At 42.6% G+C, this 12,553-nt stretch overlaps 1 protein-coding gene across 1 annotated transcript in view; it reads left to right on the top strand.

Annotated features, from left to right (window-relative positions):
* The window catches only part of cpamd8 (C3 and PZP like alpha-2-macroglobulin domain containing 8), a gene marked incomplete at both ends in the record, with an annotated part of 183,858 nt that overhangs the window by 55,136 nt on the left and 116,169 nt on the right, over positions 1–12,553 (top strand). Inside the window, 5 exons of the mRNA XM_080730669.1 lie at positions 1,610–1,841; positions 5,618–5,771; positions 9,493–9,623; positions 10,140–10,191; positions 11,093–11,216. Of these exons, the coding sequence (XP_080586795.1) occupies positions 1,610–1,841; positions 5,618–5,771; positions 9,493–9,623; positions 10,140–10,191; positions 11,093–11,216 (693 nt within the window). The remainder of the gene's footprint in view (positions 1–1,609; positions 1,842–5,617; positions 5,772–9,492; positions 9,624–10,139; positions 10,192–11,092; positions 11,217–12,553) is intronic.

Consider the following 12,553-nt stretch of genomic DNA (forward strand, 5'->3'; position numbering starts at 1 on the left):
CGCTCTCTGTTGTCTATGCAGGGGCGTCACACCAAATTCTGGGCCCTGGGTACAAGGATTCATTGCGGGCCCCCCATGAATGTTAACTATTGAAAAATAGCAGATATACAAGCTCACAGCGCGGCACCGAGTGCCGCGCTGCGAGCTTGTAGATCTGCTATTTTTGAAAAGTCCTGAAAATGCGTGCAAGAAACCTATGTTTCCATGTCAGTGGTGCTCAAACTTTTTCACGTCAAGGACCCCCAAGAAGATATGTATTTGGCCACGGACCCCCATCTCAAAATATTTAGTTCCAGGGACCCCCCAGAATCAAAATTTGAGTTACAAACGTTCACTTAAAAAAATACATATAATCAAAGATTTGCACACATTTTCAGGACTTTTCAAAAATAGCAGATCTACAAGCTCACAGCGCGGCACTCGGTGCCGCGCTGTGAGCTTGTATATCTGCTATTTTTCAATAGGTAAAGTTACTAGGGCCCCTCCACCTTGGGCCCTAGTAACTCAGTCCCACTCTTCCCCCCCCCCCCCTTGACGCCCCTGTGTCTATGGCCCGCTTCGTTCCCATTGCGAGTGCCGAATGGAAGCAACAGAGTCTTGGGTTCTCTTCCGTTTTCTCTGCTCTGATCTCATCATAACTCAACATTTTTATCTCTGGCATCAGGCACGTGCACACATAGACATCAAAGGGGTCTTTTATCCGTCTGTAAGAAGTGCTCTCTCCAGACCATGAATGCAGTTTTTACTATGGTGGGGAAAAAAATGCAAATGCCTCCTCTTTCCATGCCATACCTGAAAGCAGCATTCAAGAGAATTGCCTTGTCCAAACTCTCCTGAAACTTGAACGCAGAATCTTATGTTGGAAGAATTGCCCTCTGTGCAGTGGTGTGCAGTAACTAAGTACATTTACTTAAGTAATGTACTTAAGTACAATGTTGAGTTATTTGTACTTTACTTGTGTATTTCCAATTTCCAGCACTTTTAATTCAACTCCACTACAACTCGGATCCAAATATTGTACTTTTACTCCACTACATTTATTTGAAAACTTTAGTTACTAGTTACTTTGCAGATATACATTATATTATTATAAAACACACATAAACCACTTAAGGTATTTCATACCGTGACTATTTGAAAATAGCCGATCTACAAGCTTGTAGATCTGCTATTTTCAAACATTTTAGTACTTTTACTTTTGGTACTTTAAGTACATTTTGATGCCAATACTTTCATACTTTTACTCAAGTACATTTTGAATTCTGGACATTTACTTGTAACGGAGTACATCTACAGTGCAGTATTGATACCTTTACTTAAGTAGAAAATCTGAGTACTTTTTCCACCTCTGCCTCTCTGTGTAGAAATCCATGCTGTAAGCCACATCTCCAGTATTGACTTGATTATCCTAAGTTCAAGCACCAATAATAGCGGACCTCCAAGTATCAAGCACCTAAAATAGCCGACCTCCAAGCTCACAACGTGTCGTAGCGCGACGTGTTGTGAGCTTGGAGGTCGGCTATTTTCTATATTTTCACCAAAAGGCCCTTTTTAGAAATGTCAGCCCCTGCCTCTACTAACATTCTCTGCACCTCCCTGTCTGGCACAGCACTGAAACGGGCGAGGCGGAGCTGCGGCTGGACGTCCCGGACTCCATCACCACGTGGGTGACGGAGGCCGTGGGGCTGTCGGAGGAGGCGGGGCTGGGCTTGGCCAAGAGGGTGGAGCTCCGGACCTTCAAGCCGTTCTTCGTGGACTTCACGTTGCCGTACAGCGTGATCCGAGGAGAGCAGACCAAGGTCCCGCTCACCGTCTACAACTACATGCCCACCTGTGCCGAGGTAGATGACATAACATAACTTTATTGTCCATCAAACCAGTGTAGATTTCGTCGACTAAAACTATGACGAAAAATGTTTGTCGACTGCGTTTTTTTCACTGATGAAAACTAAATAAAAACTTAGCTGTGATGACTAAAACTAAGACTAAATATATATTTCGTCGACAAAATAAAAACTAGACTAAAACGTTAGGGAGGGACTGGTGGAGAAGAGAGTAATTTTACGTTTGGTTGCTCTCCGGTGCTGCATGCTGAAAATAGCCGATCTACAAGCTCACAACGTGTCGCAGCGCGATGCGTTGTGAGCATGCAACCAAGTATTAAATCAGTCATTACAATGCCATCAAGGCCTGCCAAAATTCATTTTAGTCAACTAAATCAACTGTAGATTCAGTCGCCTAAAATCTTATGATATTTAGTCGACTAAAACTAGACTAAAACAAAAGCTTTTCAGGTGACTAAATTATGACTAAAATTAAATTACATTTTATTCAAAAGACTATGACTAAAACTAAATCAAAATTTGCTGTCAAAAACAACACTTCATCAAACCTTGCATGAAATGGAAATGTGTCTTTAGTAGTCAGTATACAACAATAAAACATGAATAGAATACACAAAATGCATTAAAGACTACTATATTAAATGCATCCCATAACATCGCAGCAATGATCAAGGGCTGTTTATGGTTGGAACTATTAAAACATTTTCTTATTTAAAATCTCTACTGCAGTTGGCACAAAAGATGTCTTGTAAGCCTTCTTTTTTGCTAGAGGTACTTTAAAGTGCTTAAAAAAAGGCCAAACATTCGCCAAATTTTTATTTATCTCTGGAAACCGAGTCGAACTAAATGTAATGCCTCAACGCCTACATTCTAAATGCTTGTCAGGGTGGAGGTCCCAGTTATCCCAAATATGATTATTTTTGGGGCCTGAAAAGGTTTAGAACCTAAAGGGGAATCATTTTCAACATTGAACTATGTCATTAATATACCTTAGAGTTGTTGTGTGGAACTGTGTTGCCTAGAACTGGAGGATTGATTGTGGGGTCATGTGATCAGTGACATCATGAAGGTGTACTCTGCAAGCCAAAGAGCACATCCATAGACTGTAAAAGAAATACGGACGGTGGAAAGCCATTAGTTTCTATGCTGCGTAAATGAAGCTTTTTTTTGGCCGTTGTATGGGTGACACCATCATTGTAGAAATCAACATTCGTTGGTAGAAAAGGTACCATCTCGAATGCTACTGGCTACTTGGGACATTGTCTTGAGCTTGCCGAAAATAAAGCACACAAAGAAGAATCATTACAAGCCTATGATCACAAGCCCCTCCTACAGCATACCCTGCTATAACATCAAATATAACATAAATTGGAACCGTATTTTCACAAAACGCATATCATGGTGATTGAAACGAGGCTTTAAACTAGCGACAGGAACCATAAAGTATTTATGAGAATGTTTATTAAGGTAAGAAAATCTAATGTAAAAGTTTGGGGGAAATGGATGGAATCCTATGGAGAACATGTTGCTTCTGGTGCCAGAACAGCACAACTAGCGGCCAATCATAGGAACCTTCAATTCCGTGTTTGCTTCATTTTAAATCGGGACAACTACACCCCTGAGTACATCTTCATGATGTCACTGATCACATGTCCCCACAATCAATCCTCCACTTCTAAGCAACACAGAAGGGGGGGGGGGGACTTTTTTCTTATTCACACACAACAACTCTAAGGTATATTAATGACATAGTTTAATGTTGAAAATGAGTGGTATTCCCTATAAAGTGTAAATAATCAACAGGGTAACTAGCTAAGACAGCAACTAGCAGGTCCAACTTCATACCCTACAGTCTATGCTTCATACAAAGGCAAAGAACAACCTCATACATTGTGAGGCACGGTTCACAAGTCGACAAAACGCAGCTCATGGAGACCGACATGCAGTGTTGGGGAAGTTAAAGTTACATGTAACTGAGTTACGTAACTAAGTTACATTTTGCTGTAACTTGCTGGTAACTGAGTTACATTCATATTTCTGTAACTCGTCAAGTAACTGAGATACTTTTTGGGTCATTTTTGGCTCAAGTTACAAGTTACAAGAAGTTACAAGCGAAGTTATAATTTTACATTTAAGTTTTGTTAAGATTGACGATCAAATGTCCTCAACAGATCATAATTTTCTTATATGTTTAACTTTATTTTAGGAACACGGATGTTTACTAAAGAAAATGTCAACCTTTTTGAAATAAAACATAAAACTCAGTTGAGAGGCATATTTCTGCTGGCATGTGACTTTTCTTATAGGATATTATGTTTTGTTTCATGTACACCAAATGTACATTCTCAATTTAACGCTGAAAAAAAAAGTAACTCAAGTTACTCAAGTAACTTTTTTTCTATGTAACTTGAAACTTTATAAGTTATATTTCTCCGGGGGTATAACTTTAACTTGATCAAGTTACTGCCATGGTGAGTTACTTATAACTGTACAAGTTACACTTTCAAAGTAACTTCCCCAACACTGCCGACATGGCACAGGTAATAAAGTGCATCGTACTTTTGCAATGTGAAACCATGAGGTCTGTCCAGAAAACTTTGTTTCTCTGCTCTCAGTTCAAGAAAGACCTTTAAGTTCTGCTCTGGCCCTGAGTGGGTCTATCCTACGCTTCACAGCCATGACATCATGGGGTTCACAGATGAGCCCTCTCTCTCTCGGCTGTTAAATGGGCTGTGTGCGTGCGCTGCCGTAATGTCACGTTAGGTGATTATGCGAGCCAGCGTGGTCCAGCCCTTTGATGTCCACCCCGGCAACATGTGATTCCTATATTTTCTGCTAAGTTATTTATGACTTTTGGCGCGTGGATCAAGAGCAGCGGAGGAGAGATCCCGACTGCGTTTCCCCGAGCCTCCCGCTCTGTGAAAAAGAGGGGGGATGATGATGAGCGGGTCCTAATCCTTCAGGGAGCTCGAGAAACATGAGTCAGTCGGCATGGAAAAAACCTCAATGCGATTTTAGAAATTACCCTCCCGAATGCTTATGAGAGCTTTGAGGAGGTCACGCTATAGGGAGAGCCCTGCCCAGGGCCGTTATGATGATGTCATAACATCAGGGCCTGTCAGAGGATAGCCCCAGGGCTCTTCAACAGGCCGTCCGGGACCCCTAGGGGGTCCTCAGAGTTACTACAGGGGGGTCCTCCAAATCTTTGTGTGATAGTGTAATTTGCTTTTCTCCTTTTTTTTATATTAACCACTTGAACCCTAACGTCCATATTCTGGGAACTTTATCCGAAAATAGCAGATCTACAAGCTCAGCGTGAGGCGGTGTGAGCTTGTAGATCTGCTATTTTCGGCAAAGAGGTTTGGTGTAGAGGGGGAAAAAGAGCACACTAATTACAGAGTGAGAGGTCAAGTTTATTAAGTATTAAGTATTGATGGTTTTAGTGGTTAAATATCTGAAAACACAAATTGACATGAATCCAAAATACACTGACGATTGTGCTGTCAAACGATGAAACTATATGGAATCTATGAAGAGGTTGTGGGGGTCCCTGCTTCATCTCTCTCTCTCAACTAAGGGGTCCTTGGCTTGAAAACGTTGAAGACCCCTGTAATAGCCTTTCTGCTGGCTGTAATGTAATAGTTTCTCTCCTCTTTTGCCCACTTCTCTCCTCTCCTTTCCTCTTCTTACCTAACTGTGAACATCATCTGTTTTTCTCCTTTGTTGCCTCTCCTCTCCTCTCCTCTCCTCTCCTCTCCTCTCCTCTCCTCCAGGTTCACGTTAAGGTCTCGGTTCCCAAGGGGATCAAGTTTGTGGGCCACCCTGGAAAGCACCATCTGACCAGGAAGAAGTGTGTGGCCCCTGGAGAAGCCACGCCCACCTCCATAGTGCTGTCCTTCACAGAGCTGGGGGCCGCCAACATCACAGGTACCAGCAGGACAGCAGTGTTTCAACCATAGACTGTATAAAAGATATGGACAAAGCGAAGCCATTGGTTTCTATGCAGCGCAAATGACACAATATGGGTCCTTGGCATGGGTGTCGCCATCATAGATTGAAATGCAACCAGAGGAGGCTATTGGCTGCCAACGGTCACGTGCAACCGCAGGGATACATGGGAGAATGTGGTCGGAGCCTCCCGAAATACAGCACAAAAAATGGTGATGTGTCATATCTGCCAAGTGCAACTTCAAAGCCTAAAAGCCAAACAGAAATGCAGTTGTCAAGCACAGAGTGCCGGCATTTCCTCCCATAAGCTCCACTCTTATTTTGAAGGGCCGGGCGGAAATTGCGCCAATTTTTGGTCAAGACTATTTTGGGCCCACAAGAGAATAAACGCAACATTATTAGTTAGTATCAAAACCTCCACCGGCTGTCTGTCCGTCAGTCTGTCAGTCAGTCTGTCCGTCACACGCCATGTCACACTATTGCCCTACTCATATCTCCGCTACCGTTGCCCCTATCCTTGCCAAACTTTGCACACACACTCCTTGGCTGCCAAGCCACAACCTCCGTCCCTGATTTCTCAAATACCCTCCTCCAGTGCCACCATCAGGCCGATTTTAGCATAACACATTTTTGAACACTGCTCCTACAGACTTTGGCCTAAAATCACGCAAATTGGAAGGCAAATCAAAACCTTCGCCCCGGATTTCTCACATGCACCTCTTCTTGCGCCAGCTGATTTTTGCAAAAAACATTTTTGGACACCACTCCTACAGAGTTTGCCCTAAAATCACGCAAAGCGGTACACAGTATCTCTAAAGTCATGTCATCAACATGGATCTGTCCCGTTTCCCATATTCCCTCCTGATTGGCTACCATTGCCTTTTAGAGTTTGTGTATGTGACCTGACGGTCGCTTATCTCCCGATTAGGGAGTCTTACTGGTTTGAATTCTTAAGTGGCACGTCCCTTTTTTAAAAACAATGGAAGCCTTTCAGCAGGTGTGCCTTCCACTCTGCGTAATGCCTTTCTGAAGAAAAAAATCACACCCAATGTGAAGTGAGCGGTGGTCGTGCTTGCATAACGTCTTCAGACTAGGATATAGGTCTAGGATGTAATTGGTGATGTAATACAGGCTACACACACACACACACATTGCTATGGCAAAACGCTGAGGAAAACACATTGCTATGGCAAAACGCTGAGGAAAAGTCGCTACAGACACACGCACAGCTACTCTATGGAGCGGTTTACCACCGCTCAACAAAAAGGGCAAGCCTTCTTTGGCTGCAGGAGTTGCTTCTCTCTCTGGCCAAGGAGCTGTGTGTGCGATCAGGTCGTCCCACCCCTGAGTTCCACACGCGGTCCGTCCCCCTCCACAGTGCGCCTGGAGAACAAAACAGGGCCAGCAGTGGGGGAGCATTCAGAGCCGTGCTGTGACACTCAGTGGCATGTTGATGAGTTTGCGGGTCACTGGCGGTCAATGGGGCCCCCTGCGGTCCCCTGGCCCCGAGGCCTTTCCCTCTCACTACACACACACAAAGAGACGCCGCCGCTGGCACCGCGCCACGGTCTCCAAAGGGAACGTGGAGTCCCCTTAACCCATTTAGCCTGTAGATCTGCTATTTTTGAAAAATCATGATTTTTTTTTGTAACTCAAATATTTACTTCTGGGTGGTCCCTGGAACAACATATTTTGAGATGGGGGTCCGTGGCCAAATACCTGTAATTTTGGGGGTCCTTGACATGAAAAGGTTTGAGAACAGCATGATTTAGGGGAAGGATTTAGAAGTCGGGTCAAAGATATCGGGTCAAAGATATTCAAAGACTTGCACTCATTTTCACGATTTTTCAAAAATAGCAGATCTACAAGCTCGCAGCGCGGCACTCGGTGCCGCGCTGTGAGCTTGTATATCTGCTATTTTTCTAAAGTTAAAGCATAAAATAATGGTTAAAGTGGTTAAAATCTAACGCGACTCGGGCGCGTTCCAGGTATTTGAGAGTTAAGAACATTTGTTTGTGTTGTGTAATGTGTACGTTGCAGACAGATGTACGGAGTGCAGTGACCGACATACCGTAATCGCATCGCGCGGTTGTGATTGTTTTAAGTGTTGCAAGCAGTCACAATGTTTTCTTGAAATACCTCCCATTCTTTGTATAGCTGTAATGCATTATGTGCACAGAATGTCCCATTTATTTTTTGACGCAATCGATATTCAAAATTTCAAATGATTGGCTAATGTTCTCTTCTTTGTGCTTCAAGCTTGTGAACTTACTGTGTGGCCAGCATTACAATCATTACAAGCATTGCAAGCAGAATCTAGACAAAGGGTCAAATAGGGCTGTCATGATATGACATTTTACATGACGATTAATTGTCTGTTTTTGTCGTTGATAATTACATTTCTTTTTGGCTTTTAGGCTTTGAAGTTGCACATGGCCGATATGACACATAACCTAAATACACAAAAAATTACTTACATATTTGTAAGTAACTTTCTGCGTAAAAAATAACATTGGGTTGCCCGCTGGCCCACTGGTCTCATAGAAATGATGAGTCATCACTTTTCACAGTTTTTTTGGGTGTTTTTGGGGGCCATTTCTAGCCCAAGGAAAGTTTTGTGTGCAAAACAAATGCTTGCAATGGATTCAGAATCATGACAAACCCCTAGTTAGACCCCTCACATCCTACGTAAAGCAGATTTTTTTCTGGGTATTTTCCTCCTGTATAGAAAGTCGATGGGAGCCCAACTAGATATGGATAATTCTATGGGTAAACTTCAAAATAAAGTTTGGTACCCAAGGCTAAAATCCATCGTTAGGTCCTAAAGAAGCCTAAGAAAAAAGTTTGTCGCTTTTATCCGCTTCGTATCGATAATGTCAAAAACCAGCGTTAAGCAACCACACTACTTGGATTCCACCGAGGTTTGTTTGATGCATTTTGAGCGCGTGCTCTCGATCCTCTCGGCTCTCACTTTGGCTAAGGGGGAAACAACTCTGTACCCCCATATACAGTATGGTGCTGCGGTAGTCTCATCCCTGGTCAGTCAGCCAGCCAGTCAGCCGTGTATTAGCTTGTCTGGCACCTACAGTTGTTGATATAAATGATAGGGCTGCGAATCTTTGGGTATCAGACGATTCAATTCAGAATCGATTCTTGGGGTCACGATTCACGATTTTTTGAAATCCAAACGATTCAAATTCAGAAACGATTATTTTCCAATTTAAAATCAATTCTCTATTCAAAACAATTCTCTATTCAATTCATATATCAGTATCTACACCAGTCTTCTGGCATGAAAGCAGAGTACATTTACGTAGCTTTTATAATTGTAAAGGTTTTATCAACTTATTGAAATAATGTAAACAGACAAAGGTAAATCCAAGACATGTCTGATTTGTTCATGCTTGCACACATTCCTTTAACTTGTACAAACAAAATATAATATCTAATAAATTATTGTACTAAGAAAATCATAATAATCGTATTATCGTACAATAAAAATCATCGATTTTTGGAAAATGAGAATCGATTCTGAATCTTACCATGTTAGAAACAGATTCGAATTCAAATCGATTTTTTCCTGCACCCCTAGTAAATGAGCCACTGATGACACTGACGAGATGTTAGACCGGGGTCTGTGACCTGATAAAAAAAGAAAGAAAAGAAAGAAAGTGTGTTTGATCTTGGTTTGCTTCAACAGCCCGTGCCATTGCCTACAATGAACCGAGCTGCTGTTCTGACGGCTTCCAGACGGGCAAAACGGGCAACGATCTGGACGATAGAAGGACCCCCATCGGTCTGGACTACGTCCGCAGGAGTGTCCTGGTGGAGGTGAGGAACGTCTGGGAGTCACAGAGTGGAGAGAAACAAACCGCCGTAGTATCAGGAAAATGGATTCTATCTAATGAGCACTTCCTTGTTTTCCAAGGCGACCATGTTGCGTGGAATACGCCCAGCGCAACACTTGTGGAATACTTTCAGCTGTCTGTAAACAAGGAAATACTTTGTTTTGTTTTTAGTTTTGAGTCAAATTATTAATTTGATTTAGTAGCCGGGTAATAATCGGGATAATAACTGGCTCCTTGGTGGTTGTCCATACATAACATCCCTTCGGCCTGCGCCTCGGGGAGTTCAGGCTGTCGGTCTGTTATGTATGGAGATACGCCAAGGAGCCAGTCATTATCCTTTACACTTACAGTACAACACAACAACTCTATTTTGGTTGATTTTTCTCTATATTTCTTTCTCTCTCTCTCTCTCTCTCTCTCTCTCTCTCTCTCTCTCTCTCTCTCTCTCTCTCTCACTCTCTCTCTCTCTCTCTCTCTCTCTCTCTCTCAATGGCTGCAGCCAGAAGGTCTACCCAGGGAATACACCTACAGTGTCTTCTTCTGTCCTAATGGTCAGTAGAGTGTCTTTTCATTCTTATTATTGTTATGCACATTGATTTTGTCATTATTATTACTATTATTATTATTGGGTTATTTGGACACATCCAGTAACAATCTATCAGTAAAGTCATAGCTTTCCTTGATTTCTTTCCTGCATATATTTAGAGTTAGTACTGAGCACTTGAATATCATTGTACTGCTATCGCTTTGGTCTTTTGTTATACAGCGTATAACAAGATCCAGTGCTATCGGTAGCCCTGACTATGTCAAAGTAACGATTTAGTGGGTTCTGGGGACGCTAAGGGGTCCTTGAGGGGGTTCCCCGCCAAAATGACTTAACTCATTCCTTGCTAGGCCCGATAGTCCCGAGAATATTTTAATGTCTCTACCTGCCAGGCCCGATAGTCCCGAGAATTTCCCGTTTTCATTTTTTTTTTTTTCATATTTTTTTTTTTTTCAAAAAAATCTTTTTGACCCCAAACAATGTAGTAGGCATGATAGCAATCGCGAAATTGCATGTTTAACCCCCATAGCAACCCCATCTTTCAAACATGGCAGCCATCTTTGTTTACATTTTAGGAAAACATAATGGCTTGTATCTCATGAATGCCTGAACGGATTTCCATTCGGATTTTTTTGTTTGAAAGCTGTGAGCAATGTACACACGTGGTGCATTATCTAGGCATGGACATGACATTATCAGTGCACTATGAATTACATGGAAGTCTATGGAGACAGAGGCATATGCGAGTACAAAGGTATTTACAAATGGCGGGTATGAGTTTGTAATATAGCATTAAAATCAGTGAAGAGTTCAGAATAGTTGAACAGATGTGGGTCCACTACCAAATGCATTTGGGGTGTCATTCGCAAAAGTTTGAGAACCACTTTATTGTATCCTTCCATTGTCAGAGCGGATCCATATCTCTACTCCCAACAAGTACGAGTACCAGTATGTAAAGAAGCCTGCCAGGATGACCCACTTCCAGGTGGCAGTGAAAACCCACAATGATGCCCACATCGCCCTCTCTGCAAGGTTAGTGTTGTTTGGACATTTTCATAGTTTTTTTTTTTTTACATTTAAAATGTAGTTTACTTTGAAGCTTGTTTGCAAGTATAGATTTGGAAAAGGCTTTAGTAGTATTAGATTAGATTTTGTATTATTATTATTATTATTATTTATTCATTTTAATTTATTGTAATATGGGTTAGAAAAGAGTCATCTAATAGTCAGCAATCCTTGTCATAAAAATGGTGCATTTATATAGCGCCTTTATCCAAGGCGATTTACAGAGATTGTGCATTACATTCACACATTCATACACCGATGGCGGAGGAAACCATGCAAGGCACCAACCTGCTCACCAGGAGCAACTAGGGGTTCAGATTCTTGCTCAAGGACTCTTCCACACTAACTCTGAGGGAGACTGGGATCGAACTGGGAACCTTCCGTTTGCCAGGTGTCCGCTCTACCCCATTGGATCTAGCCATCTCATTAGTGGGCTGCTCTGTGTACGCTGAAAGGACTAAACTTGAGAGCCCTCTGTCCTTGGTTATGTGTGGATGAAGAAAAAACAACAACAGTTAACTCATTTGGTGCCAGCGCCCTCTAGGGGCCAAAGAATGCCAGGGTATCTCTCATAGGCGAGCGCTTTAGCTTCCAGGACCTCACCTTCCAGGACCTCACGTGCTCACGTTCATGCACGTCATGGAAAGGTCCCGGATGATAATGCTAACAGAATGGCTATTCCCATTTTGTCATCTAAAAGATCATTTTTGGGCGATTTCGCCGTAAATAAACCTCGCGCCGCTTCCCTAAAGACACAATCCAGAGATATAAGCCTTCAAAGATGTGGTCTTTCATTGGATTAGGCGGAGATTGGCGATTTCGTTCGCAAATAACGGCCGGCCGGGAGGTTGCTAGCTTTCGGCTAGTAGCTAGAAAAATCAGGCCAGGCTTCAGAAGGCCTCTTATCATTTTTATTCATTTCATTAAATATCCCGGACTAGTTCGGGATAGGCACCCTGGAATACGTCGTGCCGCCTACAATGAACATTGGGTGAACATTGGGGGGGTCTAAACTTTATTTTAAACCATTTTCAATGGAATAAATCGTCGGAGCATCTAGCGTCTCTCGTTGGTGAGCGCTGGGCGAGCCGGGACCACCCACGTTGCTCCAAGCAGCTCGGGGTAAGTAAAATAGCAAATAAAAAATTGTTTTTGATCCCGAATATCCCGAACTAGTTCGGGATAGGCACTCAATGAGTTAAAGTCTCGTCATCTCCTTGCTCACAGGAACAATAAAGGGCCTAAAGGACAACTTGTTTTTTTCAACAAGGGTTCATATTTTTGTGGGCTTGCCTGAAAGGCGA

Source organism: Nannobrachium achirus (assembly GCF_963921795.1).
Source record: "Nannobrachium achirus genome assembly, chromosome: 1".
In the NCBI taxonomy this organism is placed as follows: domain Eukaryota; kingdom Metazoa; phylum Chordata; class Actinopteri; order Myctophiformes; family Myctophidae; genus Nannobrachium; species Nannobrachium achirus.